General features: G+C 34.2%; 1 protein-coding gene and 1 long non-coding RNA gene across 2 annotated transcripts in view; one reads left to right on the top strand and one right to left on the bottom strand.

Moving 5' to 3' along the window:
* Positions 1–26,336, top strand: part of LOC144366464 (uncharacterized) — a 251,339-nt gene extending 225,003 nt beyond the window's left edge. Inside the window, exons 6-7 of the mRNA XM_078020742.1 lie at positions 20,041–20,135; positions 24,569–26,336. Coding sequence (XP_077876868.1) covers positions 20,041–20,135; positions 24,569–24,599 — 126 coding nt within the window. The 3' untranslated portion in view covers positions 24,600–26,336. The remainder of the gene's footprint in view (positions 1–20,040; positions 20,136–24,568) is intronic.
* Positions 17,414–19,537, bottom strand: LOC144366816 (uncharacterized). Its single transcript, XR_013425951.1, has 2 exons — positions 19,254–19,537; positions 17,414–18,379 (listed from the first exon to the last, which is right to left on the bottom strand). It is a non-coding gene; the product is annotated as an uncharacterized LOC144366816 (long non-coding RNA).
* Positions 26,337–26,862: the final 526 nt, after the last annotated feature.

A 26,862-nucleotide genomic window follows, 5' to 3' on the forward strand; every position in this document is an offset into this window, starting at 1 on the left:
AGATAGTGTAGCTTGCTATAAGCCCGATCATACAACAAGGAGCAGAATACAGCCATCTGCAGTTGTGGCATGGCAAGAAATTCCCTTATATAACAGCAAGCACAAATGACAGGAGATGAACTTCCTCTTTCACTTACTACTTTAAAAGCTGGCCACTCCTCTCCTATAGACTCTTCTACATACGTGAGTGCTTCATTTTGCCAATATTGCTTAAGCCTTCAAAATGAAGCAGACTTCTGCAAGGAACTGGAAAGAAATTAGGGAACTCTCTCCGCTAAGTCACTCCCAGCTCTAGTTCATGCATCACCCTACTGTGGTTTTGCTCTTCGAGTAACAAATCAAAGTGAAAACAACCAAGTCAAGCACCTCCCTTCTTGCTCATTTAGGACTGTGAATGGATTTACTGATCTGCCTATGTTCAAAGTTCTAAACCCTAACTTTTACTCAAGACACGAAACCTCCCACAGTTAGCAAAAATGATTTGCAAAGGCTTAATGGGCATAAAAGACCACATAGATCTCAGAACGGTTAAAAGGAGTGTGAATCTAAAGCTTTTTTATTTTCTTCTTTTATTGTTTCTAAAGATTGCAATATTCCTAGTCACTCATGAGTTTTACTAGATTCTATTGCCACTTTATGAATTGATAATTAGTGGTAAGTCACATCGTGATTATTGTGCCTGGAGGATTTCAAAACTTGGCCTTCCATGTCAAAGAATTCAGTGGCTTGGATTTGTCTTCCAAGCATTTGCATTTTATTTTTAAAAGTCTCATCATAGTAAGTTTTGGAAAAAATTAATTACCAGAGATTGTCAAAAATTGTATGAATAATATGACAACCAAATTGCTAATTTTGCATTTCAATCATCTAACAATTTTAAAAACAGATTATTTTGTTTTGCAATAAATTATAATTACATAATAGTGTATTTAAAATCTTGATATTTTGCCAGTGAAGATATTTGCATAGATTTAGTTATTTTAAGTTTTAAATTGCATAAAAATATCATTTCCTTGATCTTTGAGTTTTTCAATGCTCCTTAATAACATATGCTCAAGATGAGCCACTCACTCGAATTCCCCTATTACCAGCTCTATTGTAAATATTACAGCTTTTTCAAGGCAAAAACAACTTATTACAGTTAAAAGATAAAGCTTTTTTACTGCCATAGGATTGTTTGATTTAGATTATATGTAACATAAATCATATTTTGATGAAACCTAGGTTATCAAGAATGAGCAAAGTATTTTTAATTAATCATTTAATTAACATCAGTATAAGTTGAGATAGTAAGACAATAATTGAGTGCATAGAATCCCCGTTTTTAGAAACCCATACCATTTCTTGCAGTGTAATCCAAACATCCTTAAATAAAGCTTTATGCACTTAATTTTCTTTGACATATAGATTTATTAGTCACAACTTGCTACTGTATTTACTCAAATCTATGCCATGGTTTAGATACAATGATTAATTAGAGATATCTTCATTGATTATTCTATTTATCTGAAATAATTTTCATTATGTTTGCAATTCTATTGTAGCTTCTATAATTCAGCTTTTTAAAAACTATATACTCATTAGGATTAAAAGTAATGATGGATATATTCTGGTGATATTATTACTTCACCAAATTCTCATGATCTGGTAGTTTCTACCTTACATTTTTCTTACAAGGAGCATCAAGCAGTATCTCTTCATTACAGATACCTCTTCTGCAAATGTCAGTTCTTTTATGAGTACCTGAAACTACTGTCATTTTGTTTCAGTGAATTTCTCAGCAGATAAGCCAAATAAAGCCTCTTTATATTATAAATAGTATTAATTATTGGCATAAAAGCAATGTGTAATTTATGGGCAAAAATGAATAGACAGATCAGGAAACACAATGATAAAGAAGCTGCACATATAAATGCCAAACCTGAAGATAACAATGTTTAACATTTCTGCATCTCTTGTTTTACAAAAAAGAGACACCCATTACACACTCCTGGTAACTTGATCAATTTTTAAACACTTCATAAATATATTACATATTAAATATCATAAATAATGAGTAAGTCTTCCCTTATCATCAAACTGTAATTTTTAATACCACAAACAATATTACAAGAACTGAATCTTTGTAAGCTTCTTTCATACTTTTCCTAGGACATATTCTTAGAAACTAGAAGAGTTGAGTAAAAAAACTTTAGTTTAAAGTTTTGATAAGAAATTATATCATAAATTTTGTATCAATTGACACAATTCACTTTTGAGGGGTTCATTTCCTTAACACTCTATGCAAAGTAAATATCCTTTTTCCCAATTTAATAAGTGAAACACTGCATCTAGTGATACTTCTATTTGCACTTATTTGATGATGAAAAACTGATCATTTTTTTCATAAACTTATGACCATTTCTCTGGCTTATGACCATTTTCTAATTTCTTTGGGAAATGTGTGTTTCAGGTTTCCTGTTGGGAATATATTATCAATTTTAAATTGTTAAAAACTAATTATATCATTATTTGCCTATTGTATATGTTGCAATAGTTTTTGAAGATTTCATTTGCTTTCCGTTTTCATGTAAGTATTGTTCTCTACATAAATATTTCTGTTTTGCATACATCACACATGCTGGCATTTTTCTTAGTTTCATGTTTTAGATCCTAGGTCTTGCAAAAGCCTTACCAAAATTCAGAATTATTTTTTGACCTTATATTGTATCTCTTTAAGTTCTTGAGAGTTGGAAACTTCTTGAAAACGAAACAATATATTTGGGCATTTAGTCTTTTTGAGTCCTATTGAATTGATTATGAGTAAGTCATTTTTAACACATCTGTACTTAAAAATAGATTATAGGCCTCCTAACTACCTGCACCACAGTATTGATTCTCAGAATTTCATTCTATAGTGGAGGCCAAGAATCTGATTCTATTCCTTTTTTGTCAATGACTAATTGTAATGGCCTTGATCTAATTACTTAATTTTAAGTTGTCTGAATGTTTCCGTCTCTAGGGTGAATTTCTGAACCACCTGGTAGTTAAGATTGCTTCTTCTCCAAAGTCATGGCTCATTCATACTCATGTGCAGCACATAAGTCCTGAGCACTGCTCTTTCCTCACCTGTGCAGACTTTCTTTATTGTATGAAATGTGGATCCAATGTTGAGTCTACTCCAGCAGCAGATATGAATGCTTCTATTGATTCAGAGATGCTTGACATGTACTTGGCAAATAAGAGCCCATATTGTAGAATACATAATGTTATTACATCACAGGACAAATTTTTTATAATTTTCTATTGTGCTTGCTAAATTAGAGAATAGTCTCTGAAGTATACATTTGTAAATTCACTCTGTGGAGTCAGACACCTATAAATACATCTGTATTTCCAGGAGAAAATCTATGTTCTGGGTATGCACTTTTTTAGCTGTCCTTCCATGGGTGAGGGGGAAAAAGGTCTAGAAGATCTCTCCAGAACAACATGAAGACATCCAAACACCTGTTAAGTCTTCAAACACTGTTCAACCATGGTGGCACCAGTTCATTCCTTACCTTAATAGAAAGTAATATGATGCCCAAGATTTAGTAGGAGCAACAATTTGGGGAATTCTAAAATTTAATTTTAGGACTATGAAGCTGTAGTAAAATGATAAAGATATTGATATATTCTAACAAAATGAACAAGTCTATATTTTTAATTCAAGCCTCAATTTTGAGGTCATGTCTATGGTTTCACTTTTTTACGTTTTTGGTTATTTTGCTCACAGGACCTGTTAATTATGATATCAAAGGACAAAAATTTGTTGTTTTAAAAAAAGACAGCTGAAATAAGACACCAATATTAATACTAAAATTTGTAGTTTGAGGGATCATTTTAAAACATGCTGTCAGTTTCCTAAACATTCTTGTGATCTTAGATTGCTTAAAGATATTACATACAATGTTCCAAGACATTCTCTCTGCCCTGTGGAATTCTCTGGGAAGTAGGAGGAGTACAGGGTAATAGTCTCCTATTTCTTTCTGGACTGAAAAGTCACTCACACCCACATGCATCTCTGCCAGTCCCCTATCTTAAACAAACAAAAAAAAATGCAAGAATCTCTGGTTTCAATAATCTCTAAGCAGTCTTGAGAGCATGTCATTGTCACTTTCTCTGCTGGCACATCCAAACAACCACTGCTGTTCAGCAAAATGAGAAGCCATGCCACAGGTATGATTCCCACTGAGAGTGGAGACAGTATCCCCACTGCCTGTTCCTAACTGCGGGTTTTGCATTCCCAGGTTAAAGAACGGAACAGCCTTCAGTTGCTAAAAGAGAGCAACAGGAAAAGATGAAACACTTCATTTTTCTTCACAGTTTTCATTCATAATTCACCTGGGTAGCAAAATGATGGATTTCTAAAGCCTCATCTAGTAGAGAGATTTTCTGTATCAAAGACAAGAAACATGAATACACCACACATGCAGTATTTCAATATCAGGACGGTTGCCAAGCAACAGAGAACCATCAAGGGCACTTGGTTTTTACAAATCTCCAATGACTAGAGGGAGCCACTGCTCTCCTCCATGACACACTGGCTGGATTTTGTTGTTATTAATTTCTGGGTGTTATTTGTTAGGGGCATCAACAGCAGCAGCAGATGTTCCACATCGGGGAGTTGCATGTATGCTATTTGAAACAAAATAACAGGTCTAATAGTTGGAAATAAAAATTTAATTAGTAAAATTATTATTTCAGCATCTGAAATGAACAGCCGAAAAGTGCACTTATCTCTGCTTTCATGTGCATCTGGGACTCTGAAACTGTCTAAACCCAGAATAAGAATTTGAATTAGCCAAGCTATGGAACAAATTGTACAGAGTGAAAACTATGAGTGTGATTAACATTCTGAAGTCACCAGTCTCTGTTTCAGAATGATAGTATATAATATGAGCAGAGAAGTCCTCATAGGCAGCAAAGTTTGTTTGCAAAGAAGCATAATTTAGTAATGGCTTTGAGCTGGAGAGGAACTTCCCTCTAAGTTCTGATGTGGTTTCTGCCAATGTGAGAGTTATCTAAATAACCGAGATGGGAGGATGTAGTGTCCCAACCTGGAAGGAGGTGACTGAAAGTGGCAACGTAGATAATAATTATGGCAGCCAAGGGGATATGCCCATGGGAATCCTTAAGAGCCATGAACCTTCTTCAAGATAATTAAAAATTGTCCTAAAAAATCCTGTAAATCTCCAAACCATTTGATAAGATTGATTGTTGAAGGTGTTATTGAAATGGATATAGAACTGATCTTCCTATTGGGTCACCATAGTTGGACACAAGTAAAGAATATCCCTAGAAACTGAGAAGCAAAGAAGGCCAGAATGTAACACAGTGGAGGCTTAGTTCTAAGATAACAACCTGGGAAGGGTGGATAAACCTCGGAATACATGCTGGCAATGGAATTGTTCTGCTCATATTTCTTTAGGAGACATTGCCTATAAGGTCCTAACTGACAAATGACTTTCAGTTAGAAGCTAAAGCCATGGTTCCTTCCAGCCAATGGCTGAGCATGGTGGAAATGCTACCACTGTCCTTCCTTGTATGATATGGGACTCTTCCATCAAACCACCTTTGCTCAGGTATTCCCCAGAAGCAGGGAAAAAATCTGACTCTTTTAAACCCTCTCTACTTTATTTTCAGTGAGAGGTGATCTGAGATTTTCCTTGATTTTCTTTTTTTTTATAATTTTATTTTTTATTCGTTGTTCACAACATTACAAAGCTCTTGACATATCATATTTCATACATTAGATTGAAATGGGATATGAACTCCCAATTTTACCCCAAATGCAGATTGCAGAATCCCGTCGGTTACATATCCACAATTTTACATAATGCCCTATTAGTAATTGTTGTATTCTGCTACCTTTCCTATCCCCTACTATCCCCCCTCCCCTACCCTCATTGCTATACAAGAGAAATGAATTCCTTGATTTTCTGATTCACCATTTTCCCAATAATTCTCTTGCATAACTAGTCTCACCTCAGTGTCCACATTTCAGCTGACCCAATATAATATATAGATTGACCTTGAGTCAATATAGTTGACAGCTGCTTGTAAAAAACTTGAAAAGTCAATGTTTTTCTTTTAAGTTTAACCTATCCTCCTCACTGTAATTAGACAAATAATAATAATAATAATAATAATAATAATAATAATAATAATAATAGTATACCCCTAAAAATCCGGGATCTTCCAGAGAAGGTGTGTCTGCACTGTCATCTTATTCCACCCTGCACTGCAGGAAGGGAGAGGAGCTAGAAGCAGGAGTGGCAGATTTGATCCCTCTTTCTCTCTTTGTCACCAATTCAAAGCAAAGGGACACTTTTCCTTTTTGGGGGGTGTAGGGTATTGAATTCTAAGACAGTTGAAGCACATGAATAACCTAGCCACTGTTTACATTCATCATTTGTGTAAATGATTTGTTCAGTTTTTTTCCCTGAAAACTATTTTGTAACTGTGTTAAATACATTTCTCCCATGGTAGAAATCCAACTGGATTGCAGTTTCCTCTTGTAGTTCAATTCTATCATTGCAAGATAATCATAGCACTAATATATTTTCCAAGGACTACTTTGGGAATTACTCATTTTTACCTTTCTATAAATTTATGGAACAGAGGAGGGAATGTTTTTCTCATTCTATTTAGCGTATGGAGCTTTCTCTTTCTGAAATATTCCTTAACAAATGTTCTAGTTTAATCTTTTTTTAAATTAAAATGTAAACTTTATGAGATGATCTCTGTCAAAACCATTCAGAGTTCAAAACTAAAACTATATTTATAAATAATGTAATAAAGACATGTTTACACACCAAAACCCCTGTTTGGAAGAGTATATTATATGGCTTTGAAAGAAGCATTGAGGGATGCTTTGTCCATGTACACTGTCACAGGGCTGATGTGCCAGTCAGCCCTCTGCCACTGCACCTTAGATAATTAGGTTATAAAGAGAAAGTTTATGATGACCCAGAGTTTTGGAAGTTTCAGTGCAAGAGGAGACAGGCCTTTGCTTTGGGACTCTGATAGACGTCCAGGATAGCAGTGACAGCATGTGCAGAGACTCACCTGCTCAGCTTAGGGCAGGAACAAAAGGAAGAGAAAGTGACTTAGGTCCCCTTCTCCCCCTTCTTCTAATTATTCCACCACCTAAGGCTTTCACCACTTCCCCAGATGGTCCAGCTCTGGTGACCAGGCCCTTAATCCATGGGCTTCTCAGGGACATTCCTCTTCTAAACTATAGCAGCTGATATGGTTAAGTAGGAAGACACAGTATGCAGCTTTCTTTGAGTATCAGGATGAAATTTTGCTACACATGTTTGAGACCGAGGAAGTACACAAGAATTAAATGGCTGTAAATAACAACCAAAAAAATTGAAGGTTTTAAGTAGAAAATGTAGGGCAGAGCTAAGAATACACAAGGGAGTTTGCACACTGGGAAGAAAGTAGAGAGAGATAAAAATCCTTGGTAGCTTTGCAAACACAAGGGCATTTAGAGAAAATAATCTTTAACTATATTCTTTTCATGTAGACTTTAATGTCCCCAGTCAAACCTATTTTGTTGAAAAAGTTTTAGAAGAATGTCAAGCAAAGCGAGGTAATTCCAGGGTATCTATCAATTTTTTTCCATTTATTTTTTCCTGAATAAACAGATTTATTCATTTATAACATATAATTGAAAGTATTTCAAGAATTGTTAGGAACACCAGTATTTTAGGAAATTTGTGATAGTAATAAACACCTGGCCTCCCAGTGTCTACCATATATTAAAATAAAAAACCAAAAGGGTTCAACACATTATAGAATTATTTTTAGGTTTCCTTTAATCAGATTATCTCTCCCCATTCCTATCATCCCCTTTTCCCTTTTTCTTGCTCGTCTCACATACACAGACATACAAAAAATAATCCCACATTTGCTCAGTTTGATTTATGCATGTTCTTTTGTATCATTGCTCTTTTTAACTGTTGCCAACTGATTGAGACTTTTTCCATATTTCTCATCCTATTTTTTTATTTTTAAAAAAAGATATATCTAATTGCATTTGCTAACAACTACCCCCATGGTTAGGCAAATAATTTGAAACTAAAGTACTCAAAAATGTTTTGTCCTGAGATGAGAATCAATGGTCAATAAAGATTATGGCCACCTAAAATGTTGGTATCCACAGGAAATTCTAGGTATAACAATTTATCTTACTTAAATGAGGAAAATGAGAAAACATGATTCCCTTGCTAACAAAGAAAAGGGATTGCCCAGTCCTGTACTGAATAGATAGGAATGAGTCAAACTTAGAAGACAGAGATAGTGCCCCCTGACTGATTAGTTTGAGAAAAATATTGTCTCCTTTTAGAGCAAAGGACAATTGAGAATAATTCCTATTGTAAAAGACGCAGAGGTCTTTTGCTGTAACACAATCCATCCTGTGTGTGAGGCCTCCTCACATCACCTATTGGGGATTGGAGCTGTAAGATCTGGCACCATATAAATCTGACACTGTAGAAATGGCTGTGGGTGAAGTCATTTAAGTCTTTGTATCAGTCTCAGGAGTTCCTTGTCTTCTGCTTTTATGAAACTACAGCAGCCTAATGTGTTAGCTTTCAAGCAGGGTAAAATTTCAAATACTTCACACTTATTAACAGTTTTGATGATGAGGATGCAGTGCTGAAAGGAACAGAAATTTCTGGAAGATGAAGAATTATGACCTCAGGAGTTGATTAACATAAATTGTTGAAAGTCTATTAGAACTGGTAGTAAACAGGCTGACCAATGGGAAAGCCAATATGACCTTGTTAGTGCAGATCTTTGGGCTAAAGATACCATCCTTGTTTCTGTATCTAAAGGCAGAGTAGAAAATAATGCATAATGTGTTTTTCTTCTGTCCTGTAATTTCAGTGAAAAATAGATTTTGTTCTATGATTCATTCTATTCTATTATATTAATACAAATCATTTCTTGGGAAAGGTCTAGTTTATTTCAAAGAGAAACTAATATGCATAAGCTTTCCAATCATTAAAATGAGTTTCAATATAAAATGGAACAAATATAAGTCAGATTAACTTAAGGGGTTTGTTAACTGGATACTTAGCCCTCTTTTTATAAAGAGATAAACATGTATTTTTCAAAATGAAAACCAAAAGGAAGTTCCTTTTATATGACAAAGATTTTCAAATTCTCTGTGGTTCATTTGATAATCAATTAGGTTGTCAAAATAAAGGGGTAAATCCATTAACATTGAGGGATTCTGCTTCATGACAAGAAAGTTTAAGCTGGAGGGTGATTCCCTCTGGGGAGCTGTTTCTCATCTGCTCTCTGGCAGAGTGCATGCTCGGTTTGTAATCCTGCCATGTCCCTGTAGTAAGCAGCCCCTCACATACCAGGGAAGTTTGGAGCTGTCTCTGCTCTGTGCTCCCAAGTGCCCCATTAAAGAATTTACTCTACATTTTGAGAAACAGTAAGCTTTTCCAAGAAAGGAATCTCACATGGCTACATTGTTTTTCCACATAGGAAGTTTAACACATTGCAACTGACTCTTTTTTATTTTTTTAACCTTTAGATGAATACATAAATTAACAAATATGACCAGAAGAACACATTCCAAACTTTCCTGGAAAAATTCTTTTGGTAAAGTAGTTGAACTTCTACTCCTTTACAGTATATTAAGTCAATGTAGAATGGCTGCCATATCTAGGCAAATGTTTCATATATATATGTTAATTCAGACTAATAACTATATCCCAAAAAGATATTAACAGCAAGCTTCACTTTCTGAAAATAAATGCAATAAGAATTCAATAGGGTGGTTTGGATTTGCCTCAATGACAAAAACAAATCTCTGTTCCTGTCAGTAAAACTGATGTTCTGCGAGTCTGTAGGCCTTATGGCTAAGGCTTTTCTTGTTATATTTTGAAGTAGGAAGCTTGCTCTTTGTCACCTCCAATTTGACATTTTACAGGAGCAAGAAACATAAGTCAGACAGGGAAACATGTTACATGTTGTTTTGTTCCCTCTAGCTGACTATCAGTAATCTCAAAAGTCAGCAATGTCAGATTTCAATTCTGTTCTTCACTGAATTACCACACTGTGCATTGAAAAACGGGTCTTTACTGCTTCTGTTGTTCTAAGTGTTTTCTAGTAATGGTTAAAAATAAAACGAGAGACCATCTGAGTCACCTGACAGCTGTTTACTTTTTACCTCTGCTTAAACATAAAACTTTCATATTATTCAATCAAGCAGTGGGGTGACTCGTCCCCGGAATGATGCAGGGTGTATAACCTAAGAAGAAAGAGGCACTCTTGATGGGCTCTCAGCATTCATGGAGCACCTGTTCTTCACGGTGGGGGCCTTGTATGTAGGACATACTGACTAAGCTGGAGTGGCTACAAAAATCAGGCACAAATGGCCGTTTCAAAGGATAGTGATAGACCTAGCATTGGAAGAAATATTCACTATTTTCCCAAAAAAGGAATAAAAGTCTATTCCCTATAATATACTGATGCATACATTACCTCCAACAGCTAAAATGCATAACTAGATTCAGATGTGATTTAATACCTTGTTAATTTCTTGAACAAAGAACGGAGAATTTTCTGGAATGATTATTATGGCCTCAAGCCCCCCACCGATTACTTTTGCCATAATTCATTGTAGAACCTCCAGGTAGCTGCAGAGTCCTGATAGAGAGCACTCAATAGCAATGCTGAGAAAATCAGAAATATAATCTTGTTTATAAAAAGGAATTCTTGTACTGAAAATAATCATTTAATTATAGGAATGATAAGATTAACAAATTGGGAACCAAACTACTAAAATAACTTTACAAAGTAATAGGTGTTAAAATAGAATATTCTAAAATCATCCAATGAATTTAATAAATATATTTGGAATTATGCAATGAATTTAATAAATATATTTGGAACACAGAACATGTTTTTGGGAACCAGGGGCTAAGGAGAAGAAGAGAAAGAGAGAGATGTTTCCCATCCTCCTAGGCTGACATTAGAGAGTGAGTGTGTGTGTGTGTGTGTGTGTGTGTGTGTGTGTGTGTGAGAGAGAGAGAGAGAGAGAGAGAGAGAGAGAGAGAGAGAGGAGAATTTATGATTACTACTACATTTAGTAATTATAATTACAATGAGAAAAATTGTCAAATAAAGTACAGGAGTTGGGGACTATCATCTAAGATATTTAATCTGAAACCTGAAAGAAGAGAAAGAGACAAATAGATAAAGAGCAATATTGGTATTTTCTAAGAATGTTATTTTAAAAAGGAAGCAATGGGCCTGAAACTCAAAAGTAACTCAATATTTATTAAGGGATCTGCTTGGTTTGTGAGAATCTGGATGACTGTTCCACATTAAAAGGCAACTTTCAACTAAGACAGTTTATATACAAAGGAAACAAAAAAAAATTAAAAATGATCAGAGAATATGGAATACAATGACTTATCTAACATTGGATGCGGTGGCCCAGTCTGTGTCTTTTGGAAATGTATAACTAGCCATAGCAAAACCCCCTTGTCACCATGTTTAGTCTCTTGAACTCAGAGTCCACAAGTGTCACTTGCAGGATCTCATGAATTATGAATATCTGCCTGGTCATTTAAAATAGCTACATTTCTATGGTGCTGCTATTTCATTCTCTGACATATCACATAAAAGTATAGCAGTAATTGAATAGCCTAGAAGAAATAGATGAATTTCTGAACACTTACAGCCTGCAAAGATAGGATTAGGAAGAAACAGAAAATCTGAACAGAACAACAACAAATAAGTAATTCAAATCAGTAATAAATAGTATCCTATCAAAGAAAAGCCAGGTCCTGATGGCTTCACTACAGAATTCTATCACACATTTAAGTGAAAAAGTATTACCAATTCTTCTTTAAATTATTCCCAAAAACTGAAGAGAAAAAGAATTCTTCCAACTTCATTCTATGAGGCCAGCATTACACCCATACCATCCCCCCCCCACACACACATACACTGCAGGTTAATATTCTTGATGAAAATAGATGCATACATCCCCAACATAGGACTACCAATTGAATTTGACAAAACACTAAAGAGATTATTTACCATGATCAAGTGGGTTCATCCCAGGGATGCAAGGATGTTTCAAGACATGAAAATTTAGGAATCTGATACACACATTAACAGAATGAAGGACAAATGCTGTATGACCATCACAATAGACATGAGAAAATCATTGGATAAAATTCAACAATCCTTCCTGTCAAAAAGTCTGAACAAATTAGATGAAAGTCTAGAAAGGAAAGAGTTATTCTAGATTTACAGAATAATCCGCACCTAATTTCTTGAAAATACCACCATCCACAGCTGCTGATTCTTGAATTTACTCCAAAAGATTTAAGTTCCAGAAAGACTATCTGAATACCCTTTCTATCCAAAGTAAAAGCTATATGAAGCAAAAAATTCACGACGGAAAACCAAGGTGTTCACTAAGATGAGAAAAATACCCAAGATTCATGGCTGCCTATTCAAACTCAGTGCCTTAAGTCCTTGTTACATATATTTGAATGTGATCAAAACCTTTTATATAGGTATATGCTAAGCCTTAAATATTAAGCATTAATGTTTAACCATGGCTCATTGGTATATCTTTTAAATTCAGGGTACAAATGCTCCAAAAGTTATGAGGGTGGGGGAGACACTATTTATTCATACTCTATTTTTTTAATAATACATAAAACAACACCCATAATAGTAGATAGGACTCAGCAGATGTTGCTGATTTACAAACTCAAGAATATCAGGAATAAAAGTTGTATGTTCCATTGTCAAAAGCTGTGAAGGGTCTACCCAATGGGTTAGCCTGCACAGTTCCATGGATGTGGACAGAATACATGACTTCAGAGGGTCAGAGAAAGAGTCAAGTTTAGCGCTCACAGCAATTGTATTAGCCAGTAAATCTGCATTTCTACTATTTCCCTGAGTCTCAGTTCTGACAAAATGAAACCAAGGAGATCACCCAAGGCCTGTACCATATAATGATCTGGGTTACAAGACAAGAAACTAAATTTAAAAAAAAACCAAATCTTTTATAATCATCAGTAAGCATGCCTGATCTATGTCCTGGAAGTATGAAGAATCCTTAGTATATTGGGCAGCAAGTAAGCCTGCTCTTTATTTTAGAGGGAGAAATTTTCTCAAACTTCCACAGCTATTTACAGCATGAATATGATTGAAAGGGTAGTCTAAAAAAGACAGTCAGTGTGTCTGTCTGCTAAGTCTGCAGAAACCTAGATATCCGTAGAAAATGGTCTTTCAGTGTTCTTTCCCCAGAACTTCTCACCTTAAATGTATGATCTTCCTGTCAAATAAATTTTAAATAAAGTGTGGCAATTTTCTGTTTATATGTCTATAAGCAATTATCATATCACTGCCATCAATGTCTTCCATATTTTCAGAACACTTCAGGCATAAAGCCTCTCCATTAAATATTTTGTGTGAATTAACAAAAGAATGAACCATGTTTAATATTTGGCAGGAAAACAAAGTGAAGCAATACCCGCATTAAGTTTGCATTATACCCAGAGGGACATAGAACATATTTTTTTAAAGAAATTCAGATTACTAATGAGAAATTTAAGCTAAAATTGTGGGTAGTCTCGATAAAAGCAATTTTTAATGGTCTTCAGTGATGAAAGACAGCCAACAATTTCAGCCTCTTTTGATTACAAATATATTAGCAAGAGCTATGTTCAAAGATGTAAAAGTCTTCAAAGCCAAAATTCAACTTCAAAGAAGCAGACAATGCACACATAGAGGGTGCCTTCTTTAAGGGTTTCTCAAGTCCTGGATGAATTTTCATAATATAAAATCAGTCTCTTAAAGTTAGTGAATACAAAAGACAAAGTTCCATAAAAGAATATTTGCTTTGAAATGCCTCACTGGTGTATCATTTAATACTAGTACAATATAAAACAGAATGTCCCTGAAAAACTTATCAAATAAAATCCGGTATTAAAAACTGACAAAGGTCAAAAACAACATTTTTACTTCTTCTTCTTTTTTTTGTTTTTCTTTTTTAAACCACTCAGCAGACAAAAGAAGGATGCTGATAGAAAAGTTTTCTACAATGTAAGATTTACTGGTAGTAGTCAAGTTATTGAAAACTACAAGTTTTCAGCATGTGCCCCATAGTTTAATAGTAACTTGAGCCACATATTTGTAAGGGAAAATTACCAACAGCATATTAGTCTAGTTTTCAAGGTAGATAATTTTATTTTCTGTGCTTAAACAAATCTATCCTATAGGGCATTTTGTTTCTTTATCAATGATACTCATCAAAATATTGCACCCAATATGAAGAAAGGTAAATCCATTGCTTTGGAAAGGAAAGGGGGTTATTTTCAAATATCAATTGTTATTATAATGTATACAATTTGGGCATAATGACTTAAATAATGATAATCATAAAATAGCATTCTCTTATGTACAATCAGTGAATGGAGGACAGCTCAATCTTGAACGTGTCTGTGTGAGTGTCCCACAGTGGCTAAGGCGGGCATCCCTCATCTGCTCATGTGGTACTGAACCCCTTCCCAGGACCGTGGAGTGTGTGCACACTCCCTGGACTGAGGAGAACCTGGAAGAAGGTTTCACTTTTCAGTTTTCCCTTCAAGAGAGGAAACAAGCAATTCAAAAGCCAACCTTTTACACCCAAAATTAAAGACGATAAAAATTAAAAAGTGATATATTGTTCAGTGTGTTTTCTGTCATCTTTTTTTGATCAGTCCACAAGAAGGGCTAAAGAGAGTGAGATCACACTTGTATTAAAGGAACAGTGGTACTGTCCAAAGAACCCAACCAGGTTTAAGACTTTATTTGTATTAAAATTTCCTGAGGAACCTTAGGACTTGAAAGCCAAAAAGATAGAACAGCAGAAGCCACCTCTGCCCCACAGACTGAGAGTTTGCCTTTAGATCAGCATGAGGCAAGCCAGGCTCTGTTATCCAATAACTCTTGGTCTCTGAATTGATCCACTGGTTCTTCCTAAGGCTGTCACAGGTCTGTCTAGTCCATCAGACAGGTACTTTCCCTTAACCCAGCATCCTCAGATTTAGTAACTCCTATTACCATCCTAACACGACTTCCCAAAGACGATCATTTGAGGATATTCTGCCAAATATGCATAATATTCCCTTAGGCTATCCCTTCCTAGTGTTCAGAGAGAACTGACATTCAGGTACTTTGATTCTGTGCCATATCTTGGAGCCAGATATACAAGTAGAATTCATTTTCCCTTTGATTTTTGCACTGGAGAGCAAAAGATGATGTCCGGTAGTTCCTTTGCCAGGATTTTCCAAGCTTTGCAAAATTGAATCCTGATTGTTGGCCATAGGTTCATGATATAGTCCTGCTTTTCATTAAGGTGTAAATGGTGTTGTCTTTTCACATCTTAGGTATCTATTGACGTTACCAATAGTCTAATGACAAGGAATAAAATATTAGGATGTGAAAAGAATTCATGAAGTATTATTCCCATTACTTGAGCTGAAAGATTTTTTTTTGCATTTTTTTTCTGTAAAGTCTTCTATATAGTTGGAAGGTCTTATCCCACCCAAGTGTTGTCATTTTTGTTATTCTTGTTTTCAAATGCAATAGCCACATTGTTCTCCAAGGCATTTGGTTCAGTAGATACTTTGTCAAATTTGCTTGGTAATTGTTCATCCTGATATCACTGCATTTCACAATAACCAGGCTATCACTTTTAATTAGCCAGGACTCTGTTCTAAGTAACAGTCAAAGTAATTGCAGAATCCCATATTTTAAGATTAAGATTTTTGAACAATTTCTGGTACTTAGTAGTGAATTAAGCAGGGTCAAATCAAGAAAACGGAATCCTTTTTGTCATTTAAGTAGAAGAATTCACAATGATTCTGTATTGACTTCAATGTTATCAAAATATTCCTGATATTGTCTTGCTTGTGTATCCCAGAAGAGACAAGCATGTTCATGATGAGATGTACGTAGGTCCATAGGAATTATTCTGTGTGTCAATTAGAAGAACTAAAAAAGAAAATAAGAAAAACCCAAGTGTTTCTTAGGTGTCTACAATATTCCCAGGTTAGCTAGGAAGTTTGCATATATAATATCCTTTTTATAGTCATCTAATGAGCACGTGCTGAGCTCTATTTTAATATACACTCAAGAGGACAAATGACTGGTTGAAGATCAATCTAAACCACTTTCTATTGAGTCTCTGGAAAATCAAGCCGATGTCATGATTATCTTGAATTCCACAATTTGCCAAGAAATTTATATGTATCATTCCTATAAGCAGAGTAGTAAATCATTATTGATACTAGTAGCTATTAGACAAACCAATATAATATTTAAAATGTGCATTATCTTATTTGGTTTACATTCATGTTGAAGTTAGTCTGTGTAATTGCTACCATTCATTAAGCAAATTATACAATTTCAAAAATACAAGACCACAAATAAGTTGTATATTTATATTTATACTTCCTTACTCTTCATTAGTTATTTTTAAATCATACATGGATTATAATATTATTTTATTATCTAAAAACTGTTTTATGTTTTTCAGTGATAGATAAAAGGAAGTGTAACTTTTTTTTCCCTAGAAAATGCAGAAAGCCATTGAAATAGGAGGTCTATGCAGATTGTTTTATTTCACCTTTAAAATGAGCCATCTGCACCAAAAGTAGGATTACATTCAGGGACCCAGCATCACCTGGATGCTCCGGGAATCAGTGTCAGGAGATGAGTTTGATATTCTCTCAGAACTGTGAATAACCTGTGATTACCAGATCACACATCTTCCAAATTGGTTTGGAGAGTATGTTGTCTTTTGTCTGAGGATCCTTAGCTGCTACAGAGTGAAAATTTTAGGGTATCGTAAACTGAGGAGCTGTACACATGCAATTCACTCTGTAGAATCAAATTGAAGAAGAACCTTTCATTATTTTTTTATCAACCCAAAGTGTTGATTGGCTTTTCTTATTTATAGACTCAGAATGAAATGAAGAATCTGGGGTCATAAAAGCCTTTAGTATAAATATAATTTCTATGTAACAATAGGAAATATGACTTTATTTCCTTTTGTTTGTTTCAATTTCTGTGGCTTTATATTAGAACATATGCAATATGCCTAACAAATTTTGCAGAATATGTTCTTGGAAGACACCTTCAATAAAAATTAAAATTGTTTTGTCTAATTTTAATGAAGAAGCATAATGATATTTTTTTCCAAACTAAGGAATACAGTTTTGCCTTTTGGAGCAATAATTAGAAACTAGAATCTAGAATCTACATAAAATTGTTATGAAAAACTTCAAATTTCTCTTGCAATAGGATTTGAACATAATAGATTTTTTAAATGAAAGACACTAAAGCCAGCCAATTTATGAACCTGTTGTATTTATTGTTGGTTTGTTATTTAAAGAAGTTGTTTTTCCAGAAGAAGGTAGCAGAGCACACTCTTCTGCCCATACATACACACATAAATGCACTTAATCATTTTACTCTCCCCTTCCCCCAACACATCTTAAATAATGCCTAAGAAAAATAGATGCACTTACATGTGCATGAAGCAGATAATTCATAAAAAAAACAAATAAAATTGACTTTAATTTTTATGGTCCTATAAAAATATTAAGATATCTCTCTATATATGTATCTCTCTGTTTCTGTATCTCTAGCACATATATGTGCACGCAGACACACACACACACACACACACACACACACATACACACACACACAATACACAGAGAGAAAGATTGACCATATAAACTAAATAAGCCATGCACGACCAGAGCTGTAATTAGAACACACTGGGAAAGGTGGAGGGGCAGAGGGACAGACTCTAGGGTTCAAGGATGATTTTATTATAAAGCAAGAAACTGGCTGCAATGAGCAGGACTGCCAACAATGCAACTTGTGGAACAGAGGCCATCTGATATTTTTGACAATGTGGCTATTGCTATTTGAACTTTTTCCAACACTGTCATCTCAGAAGTGTGTATAAATCTTGAGAAGAATAGATAGAGGCACATCTAAAGGAAGTGCCTGTGAAACTGTGTGACACCAAGCAGCCCAGAACCCTTATTGTGGGGAAATTCTTTGAATGCAGAGACTCAGAAGCAAGAGAATCATTCTCCTCTTCAATTTACCACAGCTCTGACAAACTATGGTCGGGAAGTCTTTGTAGGCAAAATTATCAGTGGGGATTTGAACCTCGATTTTATATCATTTGCTCACATCTGTGGCATCAGACAGCAGACTCTGTGGGGAAGTCAATGGTGGCCAGACAGCAGCAGGTGATCACGACTTTCATGCTAAAGCTGATGTTGGATTCCCAGGGATACTGCGGGGAGAAGATTGAAAAGCACAGTTGTCCAATGCAATCTACTTGTTGATTTTAATTAGAATTATTAAGTCCTGGAGACTAATAAAATCTAAGCACTTAGACATATTTAAAATAATGCAAAAAATCATAATTCCAAAATTTAAATGATTTTCCATTAGAAATTGTTATCTTTTTAAAGTAATGACTATGTAAAATGCAAAAAGATATTTTAGCAGCAAAAATGTAGAAAACCTCAAAGTTTTATGTAGCATCACTTTTTTTCTGTTTCAGGATGGCATCCTAGCATTTTGGAATGAGAAAGAGAATCAGGGTTAAGAAAATTGTGGAGACCTCATAAAACCAGGGAGTGGGTTTCAGAGAAGAGTCCTTTACTAGAGACTCCCTCTTAATGGCTTTGACACCTAATGATTCTTCACATGATGAATAAAAGCACTGCTTAGCACTAGCACTTTACAATAAATAAATGATAGAACTCCATCATTATAACTTAGTAAAAACAATATGATCATAGGATTTAAATGAATATGCAAAACCCATTTAAGAAACCAATCACTAAAAAATGTCTTACTATCTTCTTTTCTAAGATTTCAAAATCTTTTCTCCTGTTACATTTTGGTGAGAGAAGAGGACTAAAAAAAGAGTTTTCAAAAACAAATTTAAATAAAGAAAATATTTATTTTAACTTTTCATAATAAACATCTCCTTAAAAATAGCCAATATGAACCAGGGATATAGCAATGCTGTATGTTCTTTCTAGCACTGTTGTTAAGATACTTGCACTTGTGTTTATTTCATGGGATGGCATTGACTTTTAAAAAGCATTGTACACTGATGATGTGTCCATCCTGAATAAACAAACCAACCAACCAACCTGAACAGAACACCAGTTCCTTCATGGTTGTTAATCAAAGGGTGTGAGTAGAAGCATTTTAGAATATCCTTCAGAGATGGCTCTTCTTCCTTCATAAAATAGAAGAGAGAATGCATTGTTCACATAAGACTAAGGGGAACTGGAGTTGCTTCAGAAAGTGGACACCGGAATACAGAGATGTGTTTTAGCATATAGAAATGCGTTGGCTTGTCCAGAAGTGAGAAAGATGTGAGAACATGTCTTTCCCAGAGAGAGCTGCTCTCCCAGAGAGAAGTCCAGAAACACTTCAGAGACCGTTGTCCAATCATCTAGAGGGATCAAAGTGTCAGTTTTCATGGAATTGATCAGTACTCTTAGAACAACGTCTAGTACACAACAAATGGTTCATTTATAATTTTTAATGAATTAATGATTACTAAAAGTCTAAATAATATACAATATAGTCTCATATAAAATGTATAACATCACATTATCTCTATATACAAATATTCATATTGACTTCATGGAATATATATGTATTATATGTGCATGTATGTATATAATATTTAAGAGAATGCTTAGTTTCTTTTATTTAAATTAAATCTATTTAAATTAGATGTATGGTTTAATCATTTATGTAGGTTTTTACCAAGATTTCTAGAAAAACTGACCCATGTGAAAAAGTAATTTACCATATTCATTATAAATTAGTAGGACATAGGAAGAAGAAGAAGAAGAAGAATTCTCATTGTACTTTACAAATCATAGAGAATATTTTTATAATTACTAATTATTATTGTATTAGCAGGTATTCTCACAATTGTGGATATGGAGCATAAAAATTATTGAATGTCAGAAGTATAAGTTCACAAAGATGTTCTTGACCAACCTTGCAATTTACAGGTAAGACTATAACTATATAGAAATATATAAGACTATATAACACAAATATAAGCTATATAACACAAATCTGAAAAAAACCATTCCCTTCTTTAAAAAGATCAAATTCTGTATCCCAGATAAGAATATTAGTGGTACAAATGAAAGGAAAATTGCAAAGAAAAGGAGAGGAAGAATTTGTGTGGAGATTACATTTCACATCTCATGGAGTAGTAATTTGTTAATTCTATTAATTTTTGAACACAATCAGAACACTAGATAAAGATTTTCAAAAGTATTCAGAAATGTTCTATTCATAACCTTCAAACATGTTTTCCTTTATAGCAGAGGTCCTTGCTTCTTTATGGAAAACAGAAATTATTTCTTTGCTTCTATTTGTAGTTTACAACAATGCTATAAAATCTAAAAAGAAACATATGCATTGAAATATTCCTCAATACTTTTTAAAGTATTTTGTTAGAATGGATTCCTCACTACTTGCTCATGTAGTTCTAGTACTAGGCATGAAGCAACCTAGCTGTAGTTTAGCTCCTAAGTGTTTCCAGTGAGTGGTTCATGTGATAAAGGGCTGGTCCTCAGTGTGGTGCTATTGGGAGGTGACACAACTTTTAAGAGGCATGTCCTAGTGGGAGGATGGTGGCTCATTTGGAGCATGTCCCTCCTTGGAGGGGATAGTGGGACTCCAGCCCCTTTCTCTGTTTCTCTCTCTCCTTCTCTGGCTCCTAGGCCAAGAGGTGGTGAGAGCTTTGCTCTGCCAAGCCCTTCCTACATAGTGTACTTTCTATCCATGGGCCCTAAATCATGGGGCCAACCAATCAGAGAGGGCAGTCTCAAATCTGTGAACTTAACTAAAACTTTTTTTTAAATAAATCATATTATACATTTATTTTAGTAATCAGAACTATATAACACAAGTCTAAAAAATTATTCTCTTCCTTTTCACACATTCTGCCTAAAGTATTTCTTTTTTTATTGCTGCCATTTTGTTTTAAGCCTATCAATCTAACACTTATAAGCTATGGTTTTTGCTTGTTCTATATTTACTTTAATTTATGTTTACTTTTATTTACTTTAAAGTGTTATGTTAATTTGAATTTGAGTTAATTTGCTGATAAATAGAACCCAACCACAATAACTGAAAAGATCAGGTTTATGCTTTCTAGCAAAAGAAGTTCAGAGAATCAAAAGCTGGCATTGCAGGAAACTCTGTGGAGTCAATAAGCAGGATTTCTCTATTTTTCTTCTTTGATAAGTTTAGTATTTTACTTATATGCCTGAGGTTACCTGATGGCTTAAGATGCCTGCTCTAACTCAGGGCAGCCAGTCAAATTAAGGACTGTAATTAAGGAAGAAATGCAGAAATTTGTGGCACAATTCAGTATTTTTATAAATATTTATTGTCCTGGATCACAGATACGCAGCAATTAGTCCACTTAATGAGACTCTTTGGAATAAAAATGTAAAAAGGCAGCAGAGTAGAATAGCAAGATTTAAGTAATCTAATCATGTACTTTTTTTTTCCTTTTCAACTAAAAAAAAAAAAAAAAGAACCAAAAGAAATCACTATTTATTTAATACATTTAACAGGTTTTGCTTTCTAAGAAAGGTCAGCCAAAGATTCAAAAATGTAAATTAAGAAAGTTGAGAAATGAACTTTAGTCTCAAACTTTAGGTAGAATCAACATCATAAATAAAAAAGTGTTGTGTAGATTGTTTTAACAAATGGATTTAAGTGTGACATATATTCAAATGGTCAAAAATATGTTTTATTGTAAATTTCACTCTTGTATATTCAAATTTTAGAGATCCTTAGGAAAAAAAATAGATGATTTTTGACTCTAGAGAAACAACCAACCTATGAAAGATCTATAAGGCCAAGTTTTCTCTATCCTCTAAGAATTTAGAGTTGACAGATAAGAAAATGTGTGAATTTATTGCAAGCAAAAGGGCTGCTGGAAGATCTGGTTTACCAAATAAATAAGAAACATAGAATTAATTATCAAGAACCGACTGTTTCATTATGTCATGTCCAGGAGAAAGTGAGTACTTCAAAAACTCCCTGTCACTTTTTAAATTCCTAAATGTCATTGGCTATAAATAAAAACAAATGAAAATACTCTTAGAAATATAGAGCAACTCTATCCTCACTTAAGCTCATCTTCATAGAATAGGACAATCTTGAGAAAACATGTTAAGATAACTTGAAAGAAATAATAATGAGAGCAAATGAGAATAAGTATAAAGGGGAAGAGAGAGTAATTTTCACTTTAAAAAAATCTGGTTGTACCAGATAATACTGAAAACAGAAAAAGATGAGATTTGTGAGTGGTCAGTTGCAGAGAGCTTAGAGGAAATTTATTTTCTCTACTTTTCTAGAACCATTCGAGTAGCAGAAATTTGTAATAGACCAAAATACTTTTCAATTTCCAGCATGGTCTTCAATTCCAGGACCATTATCAGAAGAATATTTCTTTCCTGGTGACACAATTTGTAAAATTTTAATGAGCATGATTTACTCTGCAAATAGAACTGCTAGATGAAATATATTAGAACTTCCTTTATCTGTGCATACTCAGATTACCGTTGATCTAGAAATTAGAATAGTTAATATTATATGGATGAGAAATAAAAGAACTGCCCTGAATTGAAGAATCCCTATTGGGAAAAACTAATGAGGCATAGATGAGTAATTAGAGCAAAGTTCACAGGAATCCAGATTAATTCTTAACAGATTAATATAAGTTGTCCTTTTTATATAGATCTGAAAAATTCTAGATTATACTCTTATAGAATTGATTTGGGGTCCATGTCAAAGACCCATTATCTAGGACAACTGATACCCTGATCAGTAATCAAAGGTTCTACTTCTAGCCTTAGAGCAATTAGAATCCTCAATTAATATATTCAAAGAACCTGCACTTCATGTATGAGGACCATATTTAAACCCAGTTCTATTATATTTAGTGAACACACATGGGTAAGCAAATCATGCTTATTTTTTCACTGAGTTAATCATTGTAGTGGCAATTTACCACTACATTTTATTTCCTATTCTGCCATTCACTTATGTAATATTCTTAATTAAGCAACCAATAAATTTTATAAAACGATGAAAAATCTTATATATACAAAAATCTTACACATATAAAATCTCTCTCTCTCTCTCTCTCTCTCTCTCTCTCTACATATATATATATATATATATATATATATATATATATATATTCAATAGTTAAATATCTGTGCCTAGGAAAAATTTGTGTCCCTTCTATAGCAAAAAGACTCTGAATGTTTTTCTTCATGGAAATTATCTTAATATCCAGAAGATTTCATTGACTATGCATAGTTAGTATCTTGAAAAATCCCATTTCTTATCAGAAGTAAAATTGGTTCAAATTGTAAAATATTGACTCTTTCTAGGATATGTTATCTTGTCATTTAAAAAGGTGATAAGTATATACACTGAAAGTAAACATACTTAAAATAATAATTATGTTATATCATTAATAATTATGTGATTATTAATGTAAAGTTAATAATTAAAAAGATATAGAATCTACAGAAAATATTTTAACTGATTATCATACCATTTGGACTTTTCTAGAGTAAATATTTATGCAAGAAAGTTATAGAATGTTAAGAAAAATCCATAGGAAACAAAACAATTTTATCATATATGTGTAAAATAAGTTCCCTAAATTTGAAAATTGATTGTATTGAAAACCCATGAAGACAGAATCTGGAAATGCTAGAATAGACATGAAATTGTCCCAGGTAAAGCTTCAAATGGACTTTCAGGAACCCTTTTCTGAAATAATATAATAGAGACTATTTATATGAAATGTTAAGCTAACTAACCTGTAAGAAAAGTTTCCTAAGACAGCAGAGCATGGGAGGGAGGAATTCTAGACTTTTCTGTAACTGACAAAATTCAAGAGAAAGTACAGTATGAGACCCAAACTAAAGCTATGTCCTAAAATATTCTCTAATCCTCTCCAATTAGGTTTTTCCTATCTTCTTTCCTCTATGATTATAGAAATGTCCTAATAAATGCTTGTTTATTTTATGAAATTATTGGACCATTTTTGTTTAGAAAAATAACAAGCTTTATAATGTTTAAAACAAAAATAGACTTTGTGTTTACTTTTTGGAACATTCCATCTTATCTCTCCAGTGATAGAGGATAGATGGAGAGCGGACAACTGTTCATGAGTTATGCAAGGGATTGCTTTTCTTATTACCACAAACACTCTAGGCAGATAGAAAAATAAGTGTTAATACTGAAGTTGAATAACCTATCAGATACTATTGAATTTCCATGGTTAAAATAGTATGTTTACCTCATAACCTCATACAACTGTGTGGTCTTGATGTTCGGATATTCATGAGTTACAAGTCTAAGTTTCAAATGTCCTATATCTCAATTCTATTAACAGAATGCTCACCCAAAAGGGAAAGAATAAATAAATAAAACCAAACAGCTGACCACTGCTCAAACTGAAAATCCTATTCTGCAAACAAAGGCAAATCTTCAATAAAAGGCACAACACAAACAAGATCTGAACAATACCCAACTGTCTTTCTGCAGCATTTGCGGAGAAAGGGTCAAAAGACCATGTTTTAGTCAGCTTTTTGCTTCTATGACTAAAAGACCTGAGAAGAACAACTAGAGGAAGAAAACTTTACTTGGGGGCTCATGGTTTTAGACATCTCAGTCCATGGACAGCCAGCTCCATTTCTCAGGTAGAACATCATGGTAGAAGAGTGTGGTGGAGGGAAGGGGCTCATATGATGATCAGGCAGCAGAGACTCCACTCATCAGACACAAAATACATACCCCAAAGTCATGTCTCCAATGATCCTCCTCTCTAGCCACACCCTACCTGCCATCAGTTTCCACTCAGTTAATTACATCAGGGAATTAATTCACTGACTGGGTTAAGACTCCCATAACCCAATCATTTCTCCTCTAAATCTTCTTGTGTTGTCTCACATATGAACTATGCGAAGACACCTCACATCCAAACCACAACAGGAACAATCTTTTAATTAAATTTTGTGAACTCTAGGCCAGAACCAATTGTACTGTAACTGACTGAATTGGTTTTAAATTGATCTAGCAATTGAAAACAAAACCAAGTAACCTTAGTGAGTATATTTACCAAAAGCAAACCAATCAGTAGTAGTCCTTTGCTTTTGAAAACTAGCCAGGTGGGAATGAGTCATTCCAATGATGCATTTCAGAATAACAACCTTCAAATAGTCTTATGGGAGTATTGATTCTTCCACCTATTTAAAAATATAGCCTTGCACCACATGATATTTCAGTCAGCTAAGGACTACATATACATCAATACTCCCACAGGATCATAACAGAGGTGAAAGTTTCCCACCCACCTAGTGATGATGTCATACCTGCTGGGGCATCACAGAGTGACATATTCCTCATGTGTTTCTGGGGATGCTGTTGCAAACCTTCTGGGCTGCGGGTCACGTAAAAGTGTGTCACATGTGACTTTGTACGGTGCATAATACTTGATAGTCGCAAAAAATAATAAATGGTTAGGTTGCTGGTTTATGTATCTACCTTTCTATTTATTGCTATTTTCTAGTGTACTTTTTTCTAGTCTTCAAAAAATATTTATTTTGGCTGCAGTCTCCGACATCTTGTTTTTACCTTGAATATTGATGTCATCAAGAAGCCCTGGTGAGCAACCTAGAGAGCATTCAATTGTGAGGGTGCACACTCTGGGATGTTCAGGCAGCAAGGACTCATTCTCAGAGTGGATCCCCATCCCTGAATGACACATTCTTGTGGACCAGGCTCAACCACCACATTTTCCATAAATCCATGTAAGATCAGCAGTCTTTTCTTATGACAGAGACTCTGCCTGACAGCATTACTTTCCACTGGTATAGTAAGAAGAAAATTCTGCATTCTGTTTTCTTGTTTCAGATATTGGGTGGTAGTTTTTCCATCCTTATATACAAATATAATTCATAGGCTTCTAGACCCTTCAGGTGCATAAATGTTGGGGTAAAATACTCTCTCAGTTCCACAGGAGAAGCTTGACTTCTTTGAAGACATCCCTTGCAGTTAACGACACCCTTTCACATCCAAAGACTTCTAGTTTGGATAAGAAGTTATGTATACATGCTACCAGTGGCATCCCTGGAGATAATAAAGTAATGCCATCCTGGAAATACTGTGTTAAAATTCTCTGTGAAAGAATTATACAAGAAGTCTCAGTCAGTTGGTCTATCATCACAACCATATGGTGAGTAGCATGAATTCACAGAGTGAGGAGATCACAAAGAGACTAAATCTGAGAAAAACAGAAGAAAATAAGAGCAGGGATTATTATCACTGAAAAAAAAACAAAATTCAAAAGGGGCCAGAGGTAGACCTAGAAATCAGAAGACAACCATGTTATTAAATCAGGAGAGGAATCTTTTAATAGGCAGTTCAGGAGCCGCATCAACACACATTGCAGAATACTAAGTGATGCATTCCTAATTGTCTACACTGGCATTTTGAGGAAGAACAAATTCAGTGCCATCCTTAATAAAGAAAAAACCCCAATAACCAGGCAGTGATGTTTCAGGATAATTAGGAAAAAAATACACATCATGTGTATAAATTGTGATTTTCAAAAATGTAGCTTTGAAGAGATAAGAAAAGGGTCAGACCTTAGCTGAAGGAATGAACATAGTTTTATCTTTCTTTTAA

The sequence above is a fragment of the Ictidomys tridecemlineatus genome, chromosome 9, assembly GCF_052094955.1.
Source record: "Ictidomys tridecemlineatus isolate mIctTri1 chromosome 9, mIctTri1.hap1, whole genome shotgun sequence".
NCBI lineage: Eukaryota > Metazoa > Chordata > Mammalia > Rodentia > Sciuridae > Ictidomys > Ictidomys tridecemlineatus.